Source organism: Scyliorhinus canicula, chromosome 14, assembly GCF_902713615.1.
Source record: "Scyliorhinus canicula chromosome 14, sScyCan1.1, whole genome shotgun sequence".
NCBI lineage: Eukaryota > Metazoa > Chordata > Chondrichthyes > Carcharhiniformes > Scyliorhinidae > Scyliorhinus > Scyliorhinus canicula.
Genome location: NC_052159.1, coordinates 88,030,265 through 88,049,905, shown reverse-complemented (window position 1 = coordinate 88,049,905; position 19,641 = coordinate 88,030,265). Strand labels below are relative to the sequence as shown.

The window sequence follows — 19,641 nt, the reverse complement described above, 5'->3', positions numbered from 1 at the left end:
GATTGAAAACAGCTCCGACTCGATTGTTGGTCTGCAGAATTTATACTGAATTACTGTGGAACTACAAGAAAGGAGTAAAAAGGCATTTTGTTTTCAGAACATACTGATATACTCATCGGGTGCAATTCTGCCTCATAGAATTTAAATATGAGAAGAGATTACACAAAGTAGAAGATTTCCAGTATCTGCAGTATTTTGCCTTTGCACAAAGTAGGTTTACATTCCCTGAAATTCTGAATGTTAAGGGTGATGGAATTGCAGTTTTAAAGATTCTGCTATAATCCCAATGAATGTCCTAGGATCAGGACAAAACGATTTCCAATGGCCTCCCCGGAATATAAAGTTCCCTTTGGGGGGGGCAGGACTTCCCCTTAAGGGGTGCAGGGCTCCCTTTATACATGCTGTTTAAAAACCCCAGCCTGGGTGCAGATTGCGGGGAGCGGAGGAGTAATTAGAATTGCATTGAAATAAACTTTGTTCGTAACTACTACTATGGCCTATCCGCTCTACTTATCACCGATTCAACAGTTTCTGGTGTTTGGGGATCAAGACTAGGACTAGGGAATGCAGCCTAAAAGCTACAGCTGAACCTGGCAGGAGTAAAATCAGGAAATATTTCTACACACAATGGGTGGTGGACTTTTGGAACTCTCTTCCTCAAACAGCAATTTATGCTAGGTCAACTGTCCATTTTAAATCCGAGATTGATATTTGGAGGTTGTCGTTCGGGGATATGAGATAAAGGTAGGTGGATGGAGTTAGATCACAAATCACCCATGATCTCATTGAATGGCAGAACAGGTTTGTGGGCCAATATAACCATCATCAGTTTCTCTTAAGTTTCTGAATAAAACCCTGCTACTTTCGCCTTAGTAACGGTTGCATGTCTTTTACTTCTAAACTGTGTCCTTTTTAAGGTTATCCCCAATGTTAGGTCTACAAAGTTGTGAGGGGCATAGACAGTATGGATAGTCAGAGACTTTTTCCCAGGGTAGAGGGGTCAATTACTAGGGGGCGTAGGTTAAAGATGCGAGGGGCAAGGTTTAGAGGCGATGTACGAGGTAAATTTTTTACACAGAGGGTAGCGGATGCCTGGAACGCGCTGCCGGAGAAGGTAATGGAAGCAGGGACGATAGTGACGTTTAAGGGGCATCTTGACAAATATGTGAATAGGATGCGAATAGAGGGATACGGACCCCTGAAGTGTAGAAGATTTTAGTTTAGACAGGCAGCATGGTCGGCACAGGCTTGGAGGGCCGAAGGGCCTGTTCCTGTGCTGTACTTTTCTTTGTTCTTTGTTGTTCTTTGAAAGAAGGAAGTGTACTGGCTGTCGACTGGGTATCGGTTCTGCTTGTTGGCTGAAGGCCCTCCACCAGGATGCCACTTACATGCAGCTACATAGTCCAAATTGTAAATTCTACTCAGCCTCTGAATGGTCATAATTGGCCTTAATTGGCTTTTTAATTATCTAAACAAACTTTGTGGGCCTGATCTGGCATGCAGAAAATGGCTGTGGGCAGGATGCCCAGCAGTGCAATTATACGTGCCCTTTCACCTCCATTTCCACCCTTTATCTTTCACGTTGGGCATTAAACCTCGGCTCTTAACTGTTCCCTCACATGGACATCAAGGCAGGGAAATTCTCCTGGCTAATGTTTACTCCTTAACCAACTGAACAGATTGACCGATCATTCACCTCATTGCAGTTTGTGGGGGTTTACTGTGTGCAATATTGACAACCCCATTTGCCGAGGAAACAACAATGACTCCATTTCAAAAATAATGAATTGGTATAAAACACCTGGGTATAGAGATATGTGAGTAAATCTAAGAACGTCTTTTTTTCCAAGGGTGTACTGAATCACATTAATTTGATAGTTTAAACATACTATTTTAATCTCACAGAAAATAATTTGTTAATATCAAGAAATATTGAAGGAAATGCATCTTACCTGATTCAACCAAATAGTCATAATCATAACCAAGGTCTCTTGTTGAAATAAAAAAATCAATATTTCTGTAGTTTGGAATGAAAGGCACCATGTAATAGTCACGGTTGTGGCCTATCGGTGTGTTAGTTGCTGGAAAGATTGTCTGAAGAGGCTTGTGTCTCCGTAGCCATTGTTCATATATGCTGCAGTTGGCAAAACAAAATATAAACTATATTAGTTCTAATACTTGGAGCATAATCAGATTCACCCTGAATTTTCCACACCTCTCCGTGGTGGGTCAGAATGGAAAGTAATGTGAGACCCCAACTTCGACAATAGGCATTCAGGATTCGGGCTGGAGCATGACATGGAGCTTCACTGGGAGGAGAAGACTTACATGACTGGGGTACTGTGGGTGTGTGGGAAAAGCAGGGAGGGTTTCTGCATCACATAGTGTCAGAGGCCTCAAAAGAGGTGGGTCAGGGTTCACCCAGGACCATAGACATATTTGTGCTCACAATGGGGTCGAGGTTTTAAGTATATGATTTGGGAGGTAATGAAGAGAGGGAAATTACTTTCGGAGGAATTTCCAAACTCGAGACAGGGGAGGGGCCAAGCGGGTTTGGCACTGAGATCTCAGCACCACCATCTTGCAACATGAAGCAACTGGGCAGCAAACAATTGAAATTAGGATGAGCGGGGGGGGGCTGAGTAAAGGGCCAGCAAATAGATCTGAGTATTCCCAGATGAGGAAAGATGCACAGCTGAGACCTTATGAGCCCTTCATTCGCAATGACGGGAATCAGGACAGGTACCAATAAAGGGCACTCATGCAAGATTAATACCAATAAGTGGCACTAATCGATCACCTTGTATTAATCTCTTGGCCACAGCCTTGAAATTCCCCAGAGCAAGAAGGGAGTCATAAACTATTGGCTTATTTGACCTGCCTCAGACACTGGTTACAATTTTTCCACCTGCAGGTACACCCATGAGAATTGACAGCCGCTGCAACGACCCCCCACTCCCAAATAATCTCATCTCTTGCTATAACATCTAATGCTAAAGAACCTAGTGACCACATCCAAAGGTAGGGGGAAGGGTAATGTTGAAGTGCCCCCAGCACAGGGCCTAATTCCAGGGGCAATTATTTACCTGCACTGTTACCAAGCCCTTTATCCTCCAGTGACTCGTTAGTTGTCATGGGAAGAAGTAGGGTCTTTGAAGCCTCATGCTGATTCATAGCCTTCTCTCATGTATGCTGCAGAGAGAAGGCCATCAGGGGGATTGATGCTACATTGATTGCCTTCACCATTATTGTATGTAGTCCGTTGAGAAGGAGGATAAGATGACAAAAGCAATGACAGGTGTGCTAATGACAGGAGTTTCACCCACAAGAGCAAGGGCAGCAGGGGCCATCCACACACCAAGGTTGAGGCTCCTGCAGATGTCATTCATAGGCGGCTTACAAGACCCAGGTTGTACAGGACACACATGTCTTTTCTGTAGATGAGCGAGTGACAGTGTTGTTGAGACCTCCACATGGCCAGGATCTAGCAGCTAACATATGGCACATTCTCCAGGACTTGCCAAGGCCCAGAATTAAGTACAAGAGGTTAAATCCACGAGAGATCAAGCAAGCCAGGACAGTGGGTTTCGCAGCTACTTCTGAACTCCACAATGCAGGGTGCCATCAATTGTACTCATGTGGCTCTAAGATCTCCCTGGCAGCAGTACATCAATAGGATGGGTTTCCACTCGTTAAATGTGCAGCTGGTGTGCAACCACGAAAAGCAAATCCTGCACGTTTGCGCAAGGCTTTACAGAAGCATCCATGATTCTGATGGGCTGGATTCTCCATCCTGGGACGGCCAAAGTGCATTGCCCGATGGGACGGAGAATCAACGCTGAACCGAACGCGATGTTCTGAACACCCCCCCCCCCCCCCCCCCCCCGCTGGTGCCAGGATCGAGGTCCATTGACCACGCGGTGGGACAAGGGGATAACTCCTGATGGAGTTGCCCCCAAAGCCCATCCAAGAGCCACCCATCTACCCACACAATGCATCACCTGCCTACCTCTCTATTGTGTGATTGCAATGCACTTATCGCTCTTTGTTTTGGTTGATGTTTATAGACATTGGGGTATCAACACTTAGACTCACTCATCCATGAAGGGAGATGAACGAGTCGAGGTTTCAGTTCGTTTGTTGAAGCTGTCAATCATAGCCCGCTACTTAAAAGAAATGAATAACTTGCAGCTAATGGATCCGATAGGTTGCAACACAGGTCACAGCTGTTCTATTAAATCATAGAATTTACAGTGCAGAAGGAGGCTATTCAGCCCAAATCTGCATCGGCCCTTGGAAAAAGCACCCCACTTAAGACCATGCCTCCACCCCATCCCATAAATCAGTAACTCCACCTAACCTTTTGGACACTAAGGGGCAATTTAGCATGGCTAATCTACCTAAGCTGCACATCTTTGGACTGTGGGAGGGAACTGGAGCACCCGAAGGAAACCCACGCACAGACGTGGAGAAAGTGCAAACTCTGCACAGACAGTAACCAAGGCTGGAATTGAACCCAGCACCCTGGAGCTGTGAGGTAGCAGTGCTAACCATTGTGCCACCATGACGCCCTTCGAGGAATGAACACGCAGCTTTGTTTCACTGTCCCTTCTCTGACTTCCAGACAGGGGTCTATTTTCAGGGGGGCCCAGTGGGACCCCTTTAGTTGAGGGGTCCTTGTGGAGGGGTCCCTTTAGTCAGGGGCTTGTTGTGGGGGGTCCATTTGTTAGGTGGTTTCGCTGGGGAGTCCATCTAGTTAGGGAATCCCTGGGTGATCGCCCTATTAGAATGGTCTCTGGGGTGGTTTCCCTATTAATGAAGTCATGGGTGAGCCTCCCTATTTGCATGTCCCACGGGGGGCAGATCAGGTCATCCCTATACTTGGGGCAAGGGGGGAACCCAGGCAATCTGTGGGTGGGGGCTGCTCTGCAGTACAGTGGGGTGAGTGGCCAGCCACAGGACTTCGCTATCGAGCTGCCATTCCAAGCGGGCGGACCGATGGCAGGTTTTCCTCAGGAATTCCTCACCATGCATAAATTTGCATCCCAAGGGAGACATAATTCCGTTGCAATGCTCCTCCAGCAGGAGAACATAGGGCGGGATTCTCTGTTGCCCGACACCGATATCGTAATTAGCGATCGGGCGGAGAATCCACTCTGACGCCTAAATCGGGGCTGCACCGGTTTGACGTCTGTCAGCCATGCACCGCCCCTTCTGAAATGGTGCAATGGAGTTGGCGCATCATCGGCCGACCCTCCCGCGAGGCTCCGCCCCCGATGGGCCGAGTTGCCGACCACACAGGACACATGTGGTCTCAGTGGTTGGGAACCCAGCGTGGTGGCTGCGGATTGTGTCCATCGCCGCCACAATCGGCTGGGATCCGTGCTGCTGGCCGGGGGGGAGGGGGGGGGGGCTTCCACAAGGGCTGGGGGGACTGGTGGGGGGGTGGGGTGGCCAGTGGGGTTGCAGATGGCGAGTCGGGTCCACGCATGGCTGGCTCCATTTTGTACGGCGCAACCTCTGCAGGTCGTTGCCGTGCACATGCACAGCCAGGGACCCGGCTATTCTCTGGCTGTTTTCGGTGCAGGAACCGGGAGTTTCACCGGCACCGCTGCTAGCCCCTCACCCTGTCCCTGAATTGGTGAGGGGTCGGCGACGATTTTTTTCACCATAGAACTCCCGCAAATTCTCCGTTCCAGCCGGCACTTAGCCGCTGAAACGGAGAATCCAGCCCATAGTCTCCCAAATAGAGAATTTTGCCCTATCTTAAACCCCTCCTTATGGAAGGGGCAGAGTCATAGAGCTCTACACCACAGAAAAGGCCCTTTAGCCCATCCCATCTGCACCGGTCAAAAACACCTAACTTTTATAATCCCATTTTCCATCACATGACCCATAACTTCCTAAATTCTTCTTAAATGTTATGAGGTCCCTGCCTTCGCCACCCTTTCAGCCAGTGAGTTCCAGACTCCCACCACCCTCTGGGTGAAAAGGTTTTCCCTCACATCCCCTCGAAACCTCCTGCTCCTTACCTTAAATCTATGCCTCATGGTCATAAAGTTTCTTCCTATTTACACTTCTATGCCCCTTATAATTTCATACATCTCAATAATGTCCCTCCTCAGCTCCAAATAAAACAACCCCAGTTTATCCAATCTCTCTTCATAACGAAACTCTCCAGCGCAGGCAATTTCCTGGTAAATCTACTCTGCACCCTTTCTAGTGCTGTCACATCCCTCTTATAATGTGGATTCGAGAACTGCACACACCATAGCTGTAGCCTAACCAACGGTTTATACAATTCCAGCATAATCTCCCTGCTCTTAAACTCTAAGCCTCAGCTAATAAAGGCAAGTATATCATATGTCTTCTTAACCACTTTATCCATTCGGTGTACTTGCACAGCAAGGTTTCTCTGATCCTCGGTGCTTCCCAGAGACCTGTCGTTTATCATGTATTCCCTTTGCCTTGTTTGTCCTGCCCAAGTGCATCACCTCACACTTACCCGGATTGAATTCCATTTGCCACTGATCAGCACACCTGACCAGCCCATCTATATTATCCTATAATCAAAGGCTATCTTCCTCACTATTCAGCACCCCACCAATTTTCATATCATCAAATTCCTAGGGATGCACATCTCCAAAAATCTGTCCTGGTCCACCCACGTCGTCGCTACCACCAAGAAAGCACAAAAGCACCTATACTTCCTCGGGAAACTAAGGAAATTCAGCATATCCACATTAACCCTTACCAACTTTTACAGATGCACCATAGAAAGCATCCCATCTGGCTGCATCACAGCCTGGTATGGCAACTGCTCGGCCCAGGACCGCAAGAAACTTCAGAGAGTGGTGAATACAGCCCAATCCATCACATGAACCTAGCTCCCATCCATTGACTCCATCTACATCTCCCGCTGCCTGGGGAAAGCGGGCAGCATAATCAAAGATCCCTCCCACCCGGCTTACTCACTCTTCCAACTTCTTCCATTGGGCAGGAGATACAGAAGTCTGAGAACACGCACGAACAGACTCAAAAACAGCTTCTTCCCCACTGTTACCAGACTCCGAAATGACCCTTTTATGGACTGACCTCATTAACACTACACCCTGTATGCTTCATCCGTTGCCGGTGCTTATGCAGTTACATTGTATACCTTGTGTTGCCCTATTATGTATTTTATTTTACTCCCTTTTCTTCCCATATCCTTAATGATCTGTTGAGCTGCTCGCAGAAAAATACTTTTCACTGTATCTCGGTACACGTGACAATAAACAAATCCAATCCAATCCACAAATTTATTGATCAACCCTCCTACATTCAAGTCTAATTCACTGATATAAACGACTCACAGCAAGGGCCCCAACATTGATCCCTGTGGGACCTCCCTGGACATAGGTTTCCAGTCAGAAAAACACCCCTCGACCATCATCCTCTGCTTCCTGCCACTCAGCCAATTCTGGATCCAATTTGCCAAATTTCCTTGGATCCCATGGGCTCTTATCTTCGCTATCGGTCTCCCATGTGGGACCTTATCAAAAGCCTTGCTGAAGTCCAAATAGGCTGTGTCAAATGCATTTCCCTCATCTACACACCTAGTCAACGTGGGAAAGTCAATCAAGTTGGTCAGACATGGCCTCCTCTTAACAAAACCATGCTGACTGTTCTCGATTAATCCCTGCCTCTGCAAATGCAGATTAAATCTATCTCTCAGAATTGCTTCCAATGTTTCTCCACCACTGAGGTTAAACTGACTGGCCTGTAGTTTACTGGATTATCCCTTCCTCCCTTCTTGAACAATGATACCACATTGGCTATCCTCCAGTCCTCCGGCACCTCTCCTGTGGCAGAGAGGAATTGAAAATTATTGCAAGTGCCACTACTATTTCCTCCCTTGCCTCACTCAACAACCTGGGATATCTTTCATCCGGCCCTGGATATTTATCTACTTTTATGCTGATCTGACCACTCGGAACATCCTCTCTACCTGTGAATTTCTTAAATTTTATCACAGTGCTTCTCCCTGATTTCTATATCCACATTGTCCTCACTGACACAAAGTATTCATTTGGAAGCCTTCCTCTGGCGCCACACACAAATTACCATTGTGGTCCTTAACAGGCCTAGTTATTCTTTTACCCTTAGCTTACTTGTAAAACAGTTTAGTATTTTCCTTTATCTTACCTGCTAGTATCCTTTTATTTCCCGTTTTTGCTCTCTCCTAATTTCCTTTTTAAGTTCCCCCTTGCACATTCTATAGGCGTGATTTTCGGAAAGATTTCTAAGTGTGGTAGCGAGCGAGAACTGCTGTAGGCTTCCCGGTGCTCGGCCCGGCGAGGCCGGAAACACCATTCAACATTAATTGGTCCACTTAACAAGGCCTCACGGGCTTCATGCTGCAAACAAAGTCTCACCAGCTGATTTTCTGGGACAGCTCTCGGCAGCTTCTCCCCACTAACAAGGTTGGGCAGCACGAAAACGGCAGAATCAACTTCACTCAGCTCGCAGACATAGCGCCGAGACGACCGGTCCCAAGGTTTAGAGATGCAGACCTGGGAAAGCACCTGGATGCAGTGGAGGCCAGGAGGGATGCCCTGTTCTCCGAAGGTCCCAGAAGGTGAGCCACAGGGCAGCCAGGGACAAAGTGGCAACGGCAGTCAGCTCGGGCAGCGTGATCAGTAGGACTGGCTGCAAGATGGTCAACGATCTACAATGGGCAGCAGTGGTGACACCATGCCCTCCCCTGCTCCCCCCCCCGCCCCCCCCAAACCTTCCTCTCACCCAACACGACCAGTGCTCCCAATCCTCCATCTGCCACTCCAGCCCACCATTCACACCTCTCCTTTCACCCCAACCCTCCTTTCCCACACACCCACACCCTCATCCCCCCTGTTTAGGCCCCCTGCTGCCTAAGCTGGCCAGCCAACAAACAGCTGGCCTTCTCCCCATATTTATACATTGCTCCTTTTGTCCGCCCCAACTGGCGCACCGCCTTGCCTGTGGACAACAGATCAAACTGTGTCTGCAGTAACTTCCTGCTGGACAAAAGCTCTGGAGTGGGATCAACTGTATACTTGCCAATAACCTCCAAAATTTCATTTAACAGCTCCTCCCTTGCCTCCTTCTCAACCTGCATCTTGTGCGAGATTATCTCACCACTGCTTTCAAAGCCTCCCCCAGAACCAACGGTGAGACCTCCTCATTTTTATTAAACTCCACATACTCATCTATCACCCTCGCCATCTTCACACAGAACCCCATGCCCGCTAACAACCCCATATCCAAACACCACGCCGGCCGCCGTGTCGGCCCCTCTCTAATACCACTTCCACCCGGTGTGGAGAATGACAATTGCCAAATAACATCCTCCTTACCCTGCCAACAATGACCTCACCATGATGAAAAAATTGATTCAAGTGTACAAATTGTGTACCGGATTTAGAAATCTCCATGTGTCTACTCCCCCCACCCCCCATCTCCTTCATAAACTCTGCCAACACCTTTGCACCCCCCAATGGGGCCAAAGACATTGGCATAGACCAATCCACTCTAGGGTTCAATACCGCATTCATGTCCCCCCCCCCCCCCCCCCCCACCCCCAGAATCAACTAACTTATGCCCATATCGGGGATGGCCACTAACATCTTCTTCATTAACCCTACATCTTTCCAATTGGGGGCATACACATTAACCAACACCACCGACCTCCAAAGTACCAGTAACTATCACGTATCTGTCCCCCGATCCTCCACCACCTTCTCCATCTGAAACTGCACTCTCTTGTTAATCAGTATCGCTACTCCCTGGGCCCTTCTATCAAAGCCCGAGTGAAACATCTGACTAACCTAGCCTGGATGAAGCCTTACCTGGTCTCACCCGCAAATGGGTCTCCTGCAGCAGCACCACATCGTCCTCAAGCTCTTCAAGTGGGTGAAGGCCTCTCACCCTCCCTTCCTTACGCCCCACCATATTCGCCATGTCCACTGCGAGGGATAATTCTATCCCCCACCGATCCCGAAAACCAGAGGCCTCCCAAGGTGGCCCATAGCCCCTCTCCAGGAATGGGATCAAGAATCACTTCCAGTCACCGTCAGTCAGCTACCCCTCTTCATCCCAGAAGCTCCCCAACCACTTCCTCTTGAAACTACTCCCCTTTTCAATTACCCCCCCACCCCCATTCACACTTTCTAGGTAAGCCGAAAACTGCTTACCCAGGTTCGGCCGCCCTCAGCCCTCCCCCCACACCGCTCCTGTTCTAGCCAACTAGAATTGGCTAGTGAGATGCGCCCTCCCCTCCCCCCACATCCTGCATCCATAATAAAGGAACTAAAAACAAACAGCCCACACCCAAACCATCTACCTCACATATCGGAACTCCCCTAACCCCTAACTCATCCCGAAACTGCCACTCTCCTCCCCTCAACTCACCTGTGCACCCTCTAGCATCTCAAAACCACCCTCGAAGAGGAGAAAAGCAACCCATACCATAGAAACACATCCCAAACAACACCAAACTTTAACGGTAACTTATGTACAAAGAAATTAATAGGCCCCAACAACAAAACATAGCCCCCTCACCCAACCACAACACCAAAGTCCCAGTGTCCATGTCAGTTCATTCCCAATACTTCCGCCTTCACAAATGTCTCCACCTCTTCCGCCATCTCAAAATAATGGTCCCTGGAGTTTTGCGTGACCCTCAGCTCCTCTGGGTTGACCATCCCGAAGCACACTCGACTCTTAAAAAGCACTGCCTTCGCCTTGTTAAGGCCGCATGCTTTCTCGCCAACTCCACCGTAACATCCTGGTATATACGAATACTACTGCCTTCCTAACTCATCTCCGGATTCTGCTTGGCCTATGTCAATACCTGCTCCTTCATTTGGTAGCTATGAAAGCAGATAATCGCAGATCTTGGAGCTCGTTTGCCCATAGCTTTGGCCAGAGTGACTGGTAGGCCCTATCCAACTTAAAGTGGGGGGGGGGGGGGGGGGGGGGGCTTCCTCCTCCATCTCCAACAGCTTTGTGAACATCTTTGCAAAACATTCTGTCACCCTCGAGCCGCCACACCTTCAGGCAGCCCATGATCGTGAGGTTCTGCCATCACAAATTGTTCTCAAGGTCCTCAACTTTGGCCCTCAGGCCCTTATTTCTGTTCTCCACCTTCAGCAACTCCACTTCCAGTGAAGTGAGCTGGTCACTGTGTCACAACAGTGTTTCCTCCATCCCCTTCAGCAACTCATCATGCTCCCGCACCCTCCCCGGCATCCTTCCAAGAGCCTCCTTTATTGGGGCCAGCAACACTTCCATTGATTTCTTAAGAGTGACCATCATCTCCCTCCCTTGCCGCTCAAAATGTTTGGCAAATTGCCACTAAAACTTCACTGTCATCACCTGGCCAGTGTATCCACGTTAATGGGCACAGCCCCACCCGGCAAGCTTGCTCGCGTCATCTTTCCTCCTATCGCACTCTGCACTGCTATCGACTGCTGGCGGACCAGCGCTCATTCCCTTTCTCCCAGTGTTATTTGATTTGATTTATTATTGTCACATGTATTAATATACAGTGAAAAGTATTGGGCGTGATTCTCCGGACTCACGACGGTTCGGAGAATAGCGGGCGTCGGAAATTTTTACGGCGACGCTGTTCCGACGCCCTCCCGCTATTCTCCGAACCCTGCAAAATGTCGGAGTCGCCATTCCCGACAAACGCCTCCTTCCCGCCCCTGACACGACCAGAATCGCCACTGATAGCCCCCCCCGCTATTCACCGGCCCGGATGGGCCGAAGTCCCGACGTCATGGCGCCCTGTTTGCACGTCGTGAAACACACCTGCTTTTTAAATTCGTCAACCAGTCGGCCTGGCTGACGACAGCTTGGAGGAGGTCAGGGCACCACTCAGCGCACCGTTCAGCGCACCGCTCAAGTCTGGCCACAACGGGGAAGGCATCCCTGAGAACGGGAGGGGATCCAGAGCGGGGGGAGTGGGGGCGACGGGGGAGGCAGTGGGGGAGACGGAGGGGGGGGGCAACGGGGGAGGCAGTGGGGGGGGCGACGGGGGAGGCAGTGGGGGAGACGGAGGGGGGGGGGGCGACGGGGGAGGCAGTGGGGGGGCGACGGGGGAGGCAGTGGGGGCAGTGGGGGAGACGGAGGGGGCAGTGGGGGAGACGGAGGGGGGGGTTAGGTAGAGAGTGAGCCGTCCAACCCCGTTACAAAATGTCTGCCACCATGCCATGGCGTGCCGGTCACGAGGACACGGCCGCTGGTTGCCCTGTGGCTTCCGGACACAGGCCACTGACGCACCGGTGAGGAGGCCATAGTTTACTGGCCGTTGGATGCAGAAAGTGACCAGGGGTTAGGCTGCCCGCGTGTCAGCAGCGCGACCAGGCCACCGGGACACACAGGTATCCCATGGCAGGTGGCTGCCGAGGGGTCGACTAACCTCCGTCTAACATGTCCCGTTTCTCTGCCCCCACCACCCTTCTGTAGGTTAGCACGATATATGGGAACAGAACGGCTATGTTCTGCGCAGTGGTTGGGGCCGCTGCACTGCATTTTGCGATGCAGCAGCATCCACAGCCACAACCTGCAGTGGATGCAGGGCCAGCTGCAGCAGCAGAGGGAAGGGCCGAGGAGTTGCCAGTCGTCGAGCAGCATGGGGGGGAGGAGGAGGAGGAAGAGGAAGAGGAGAGAGTGAGGGTGCAGCCACGGCGCCAGAGGCGACGACCAAAGCCGAGGGTGTACCGTGTCCGGGTCTCTTTCCTAACAATGACGGACATCACCTGCAGGAGGAGACTCCGGCTGAGTAGGCAGACGGTGATACTTATCTGCCAACTCCTGTCGCACCTCGCCCCACGTGGAACAGGGGGAGGACACGCGATCCCGGTTGCCATCAAGGTGACGGTCGCTCTTAACTTCTATGCTACCGGCTCCTTCCAGTCTCCGAGCGGGGACGTCTCTGGGATCTCCCAGTCATCGGTCCACAGGTGCATCCGGGATGTGACCGATGCCCTCTATGCCATCGCGGACCGCTACATCACCTTTCCCGAGGACCAAGCAAGTCAAGAGTCACAAGCTCGTGGATTTGCCAGTGTGGCCGGGATACCGACGGTTCAGGGGTCAATCGACTGTGTTCACGTCCCCATGCGCCCGCCTGCAGGGGACAAGGAAGTGTTCACAAACAGAAGGGGGACATACTCCATTAATGTCCAGGTGGTATGCGACCCCCACATGAGGATCATGAACGTCTGTGCAAGGTTCCCAGGGAGTGTGCATGACTCCTACATACTGGCGCAGTCGTTCATCCCTGCGATGTTTGAGGGACGTCCCCCCCGGCTGAGGGGCTGGTTGCTAGGCGACAGGGGTTATCCGCTGAGGTCTTGGCTGATGACGCCTATACGGAGGCCTCAGACCAATGCGGAAACACGATACAACGAGGCCCATGCAGCAACCAGGGGTGTGGTGGAGCGCTCCCTTGGCCTCCTGAAGATGAGATTCAGGTGCCTGGACCGCTTCGGAGGGGCCCTGCAGTACCAGGCCGAAAGGGTCGCTCGCATTGTTGTGGTCTGCTGTGCGCTGCACAACATCACGATGCAGAGGGGAGATGACCTGCTGCAGGAGGCGGAGGGAGAAGCTAGTGGCAGTGGTGCCAGCACAGAGGAGGAGGAGGAGGAGGAGGCGAGGGAGGAGGAGGAGGAGGAGGAGGCTGGTGGAGTGGCGGGCGCAGAACGCAGACACGACCCAGGTGCTGGTGATGTCCAGGAGGCGGCACGACGGACCCGGCAAGGACGGCGGGCACGCGACGCCTTGGTGGCAGCACGGTTCACGCGTCGCATGTGACGTCCCCGATGAACACCAAACCACCACCTGCATCGCTAGTCATGCAGAGGGTCACCACACAACTGCCACCACCACAACCCCCCCCCCCCCCCCTCTCAGTGTACACTGCTCCACTTCGACATCACGCTTATCACTGGGTCCAGACGGTATGGCACAACATTGATGGCTGTGTCAGCGGGTGTGATCAGTGCCATGTGGAATGATGACAGCCCGCTCTGCGAAGAGCTGTGAGCTCAGAATCGTTAGAGAGAGTCTGACCCATGGCAATAGCTGAACCATCCACCTTGGTGGCCGCTGAGATCGTCACTGACACTCCATCACGTGCCCGCGTGGGCTAGCTGTGGGAGGGGGTGGGGGTAGGGGCAGGGACTGCACACCTGGCATCGAGGTTTCACCACCCGTCACCCCCAGCGACACTCGGTCACCATCACGATTCCTGTGGCTGTGGAACAATCACACGGTATTACAAGTAAGGTGGAACAGTGCGTTTAATGTTAACAATTATTTACAGGTGCCCTAGCCCCTACAACTAAACTGTGCCCTTCACCCGTGCCAACTTACTCAGCGTCTATCTTACTTGCCTTACGGGCCCTACCACTACGTCTAAGTGAATCCCCAGATGATACAGCAGGAGTGGAGGAGGATTGCTGCGAATCGCCCCCCTCGACTCGTTTCTCCTTGGCTAAGCGTTTCCTGGGGCGACCCGGTCTTGATGGGCCAGGCTGCTCTGCGGGCGTCTCGGGTGATATTGTGCCACTCTGCTCTGCCTGCTGCCCACCCGATGCACCAGGGATGGGACGGGGGGAGGCCGAGAATTCCGGGACGTCCCGTGATGGCCTTAATGGGACAGACCCCGAAACCTCCTCCACCCTCGGGGAGCCCGGTGGCCCCCCGGGCCTCACTTTGGGACAGAGGTGCGAGCGGGGAGGTGCCCCGTCGCACCACCGACACCTGGCGCTGGCAGTCCTGGAGGCCTGCAACGGTATCCACCAGGATCCGAAGGTTTGCAGAGACGGAGTCCAGGGAGTTAAACATTCCCGCCAGGGACTGTGCGACCTCAACCTGTGTGTGCACGACGCCATCCAGCACATGTGTCAGGCGGTTGATGGTCTCCGCGACTGACTGCTGGGACTGCGCCAGCGACTGCTTGGACTGTGCTATCGACTGCTGGGACTGTGCCATGGCGTGCTGCAACTGGCCAATGACCTGCTGAGACTCGGCCATGGCCCGCAGGGCGCCAGCAATGTCGTTTTGGCTCTGGCACATTGCTGCCTGTGAGAGGGCAACCCTGTCCAGGGCCGAGGATGACGCGTGCACATTAACCCCAACGTCTTGCATAACCTGACCCATTGCCTCCACCGCGGATGCCACCCGTGCGGTGTCGGACTGGGTCTCTGCCATGAGCGGCACCACTCCCTGCTCTTGGACGCGGTTCGACTCCTCTAACAGCGTCTGCAGAGCCAGGAAGGCAGCCCTCCTCCTGTCATTGTTTCCCTGGGTTTCTTGAGGCATCGGCTGTGCGGGTGGGTTGATAAACTCCAGGAACTCAGAAAACGTCTGGGAGCCAGCTGCATCCTGGGCCTGGTCTGTTCTCCGCGAGTCCGGGCCCTCTGTTGCTCCGACCTCCACCTGCTGTACCTGCTCAGCTGTGATGTGCCAACCAGACTGTGCCCCAGGAGACTCATCACTAAATAGGCCCGCCGGGGTGTGTGTCTCTGGGATGATGGATGTGGTGGGAGAAAGCAGTGCCGCAAGCCCGATTCTCTCAATGTTTAGGGCCTCCTCCAGGGTGTGGGGCTGCTCAGCGTCAGGAGGGTTGTCCCTGGCCATTTCTGGTGGTTGTGGACTTCGAACCCTCTGTGCGTCCTGGTCCGCAGATTGGGTTGGGGCGGATGGGGCTGCCCGCTGATCGGGCACCCTCTGTTGTGAGGCCCCGGGTGAGGTGGCGGCAGATTCCTGTCTCCGTCTGGAGGCAGACGGCCCTGGTCATTCGGCATCACGTCCTAGGGAAGAGAATGAGACGGGTTATTTAGATTTGCTCGGCAGGCCGCTGGATGGTCCCAGTGGGCAGGGTGTGTGAAGGGACAGAGGATGGGGGAGGTGTCCCAGTGGGCAGGATGTGTGAAGGGACAGAGGATGGGGGAGGTGTCCCAGTGGGCAGGGTGTGTGAAGGGACAGAGGATGGGGGAGGTGTCCCAGTGGGCAGGGTGTGTGAAGGGACAGAGGATGGGGGAGGGGTGAGTGTTTGTCAGGGAGGATTGTCTCACTTGCTGCAGTTCCGCCAACCTCGCATAGCGCGATATCGCGGGTGGCAGACCCCCCAACAAGGTCCAGGGCCCTCTGTTCAAAGGTGCTGAGGGGGTGCAGGTTGGGCGAACCCCCTCCAGTCTTGTGCCGCTCACGGTGGTTGTGAGCGGACTTGGCCTGTTGGGGGAGGGAACATAGGTAGATCATTACAAAACGGAAGGTATCAGCAGTCCGTTCAGATACTGGCACAGTTTGGGGGGGTCAAGTTGTCATAAGACGATTGCATCTCTCCTCGGGGCCAGAGCGCTGGGTCTGCGACAACTTTGTGAACCATCCTCAAATAACTCTGCCCCAATCCCCCTCCCCACCCTCCCGTGCCGGGGGGGGGGGGGGGGGGGGGGGGGGGGTGCTTAAGTTAAGGGGGAAGGATGGTTGTGACTAGGGGGCACCCTCATGGCACTTACCCTGGCAGCCCTGGTGAGGTCGTGTAGCTTCATCCTACATTGCTCAGCTGAGCGAGAGGCCTGCCCCACAGCGCTAACGGCAGCACCCACCTCACGCCAGGCCTGGCGTACCGCGCTGGCAGGTTGGCGATGCCCTCTCCGTGGGCGGATGATGCCCCTCCTCTGCTCCACGGCATCGAGCAACGCCTCGACGTCCGCATCAACAAAGCGAGGAGCAGCTCTCCTCGGCTCCGACATCCTGCCCGACAGATTCTGTGGTCGCCCGCGCCTTTTTACGGCGTCGGGCGGCATCACGTGGGCGTGATCGTGTCGTTGCCGCGTTCCGTCGTCATCACGCACGTAATTGACGCGGCCGCGTTACTAGCCCATTTCCCGGAAGTGAATCCGTCGGGAAATGAAGCCTTCGCGACCGTTGTAAAACGCGACCGATTTTTACGACGGTTTTACGATTTTCCGCGGGTGCGGAGAATCGCGCCCCTTGTTTCTTGCATGCTGTACAAACAATGCATACCATGCATAGGGAAGGAAGGAGGGACTGCAGAATATAATGTTACAGTTATAGCAAGGTGTAGAGAAAAGATCAACTTAATACGAGGTAGGTCCATTCAAAAGTCTGATGGCCGTAGGGAAGAAGCTGTTCTTGAGTCGGTTGGTACTTGACCTCAAACTTTGGTATCTTTTTCCTGATGGAAGAAGGTGGAAGAGAGTATGTCCAAGGTTCGTGGGGTCCTTAATTATGCTGGCTGCCTTTCTGAGGCAGCGGGAATTATAGTCAATGGATGGGAGACTGGTTTGCGTGATGGACTGGGCTACATTCACAACATTTTGTAGTTTCCTGCGGTCTTGGGCAGAGCAGGCTCCATACCAAGCTGTGATACAACCAGAAGGAATGCTTTCTATGGTGCATCTGTAGAAGTTGGTGATGGTCGTAGCTGACATGCCAAATTTCCTTAGTCTTCTGAGAAAGTAGTCATTGGTGGGCTTTCTTAACTATAGTGTCGGCATGGGGAGACCAGGACAGGCTGTTGGTGATCTGTACACCTAAAAACGTAAAGCTCTCGACCCTTTTTATTTCATTCCCATTGATGTAGACAGAGGTATGTTCTCCACTACGCTTGACAATCTCCTTTGTTTTGTTGACATTGATTTTGTTCTGTCTTTGGGATTTCTACATCCTCTAGTGCCCACAACTCTATTAGGATAAGTTTGCACACAAATTCCCCCCATTGGGTGAAAAGGGCCAAAAACTGAGGACTCTAGTGGGAGCCACCTAACGTGCGACCTCCACCTACTTGTCACCACCTGAAGTCCTCCAGTTGTGAATGAAGCAACTCAGTACAGGAGGAGCCTCCACAAATATCCCCATTCTCAATGATGGAGGAGCCCAGCACACCTGATTCATTTTTTCTACTCAAAAGTAACGCAATACACTGAGGCCAAAGAGAAAATGCTGGAAAATCTCAGCAGGTCTGGCAGCATCTGTCGGGAGAGCAAAGAGCTAATGTTTCGAGTCCAGATCTGGACTTGAAAGAGGGTGCGGGAGTCCAGATCTGGACTCGAAATGTGCTCTTTTCTCTCCATACAGATACTGCCAGACCTGCTGAGATTTTCCAGCATTTTCTCTTTGGTTTCAGATTCCAGCATCCGCAGTAATTTGCTTTTATCCAGTGCAATTCACCGAGGGCAGGGTTTCCCGCTGGTGGCATCTTGCGTCCCATTGAAGGCAAACCCCCCCCCCCCACCCCAGTAGCAGATTCACTGGCAGCGGGTCTGGCAACTAATGCAAATTTGCATGCTCTTCGGTGGGACAGGAAGATCCCAATAGCGAACCATCTCTGCCGCTGGAAAACATGCCGCAGAGGGGGTGGCGGGAAATCCCAACCCAAGTATTTGTTTGCTGAATATGGATGATTTTAACTTGGCTGATCAGTTATAATGAGGCTGTAATGGCATCAATCTGAGGTCAGTGAGACTGACCATCTCTGCTGCGGATGTCGGGAAGAACATAGACATACTGATCAAGTAAGAAAAATAAATACATTTTGAGACAACGATGCTGGCATTCATTCACTCACTCTATATATTTTACACATCTATAAATATATTTTGCTTCTCTGAAATTCTCATCTGGTGAATAGCTTTTCTATCTGCTGCAATGCTGCAAGGTCACTAAAGTGTAACAGATGTTCCTACTCCTCATTTCTCTCCCATCATGTATCTCCACAGCAGTGACATGAGAAAAGCCTCTTGCTCTGTCAACATGTTGGGTAATGCATACGTTGGACTTGCATCAGAGGATCATATGCTGTGGCTTCATGAGTATAGATTTTGCAGTTTGGTTTATTCTTTTGATACTGCTGCACTGAAGACTGGTTTACATGGATCTTATAGATTCTAATGGTGACCCGGATTGGAGTCAATCTAACTCAGTGCATCTTTCAATAGCCTCCACGTAACTTCTGTCAGGCTTCAATGTGGGTTATATTTCAAGTAATAGGGATCTTAGGAGCTAATGGTGGCCTGTAGCTTGATGTCATAATCACATGTAGAGCGAGACATCACCCCAATAGTGGGTCTCAATCTCCAACTGCACGATGCAGATCTGTGGACCTTGATGACTCCTGAAGTGTCTGCTAGATGGTAGCGACTGTGTGAGATCAGACAGGTACGCCTAGGCCCCAGATTCCGGGGCTATTAAATGGGGGGATGCTTCACCGGACCTGAAGGCCTGGCTAGCATGGCTTGACACAATCCCTGAGCCAGCTCTCTAATGGGGAATTGGAATCATTATCTGATGGTGACAAAGTCATTATTATGCAAGATTTTCTTGTGCATACCCAAAAATGTAGAACATCAAATGGGATCAGAGCAAAGCTTCTTTACATCTGATGGGGATTGACAAGCTATAACATATAAATTCAACTTACAAATTCATCCCTTTTATTACACGCTGCAGTATATAAAGCTCTAATTTCTATGCCATTGAAAGGCCGAGGAGCTCCGACTGGTCGTGAAAATTGGTGAAACTTCAAAAGCATGATCCTTGGACAATAGCTTTAACAGACTTTTAGAACATGTATCTAAATTG

The 19,641-nt window shown here is 51.7% G+C and overlaps 1 protein-coding gene across 1 annotated transcript in view; it reads right to left on the bottom strand.

Annotated features, from left to right (window-relative positions):
* tyr (tyrosinase) overlaps positions 1–19,641 on the bottom strand; it is a 102,608-nt gene that overhangs the window by 1,296 nt on the left and 81,671 nt on the right. Inside the window, exon 4 of the mRNA XM_038819074.1 lies at positions 1,953–2,134. Coding sequence (XP_038675002.1) covers positions 1,953–2,134 — 182 coding nt within the window. The remainder of the gene's footprint in view (positions 1–1,952; positions 2,135–19,641) is intronic.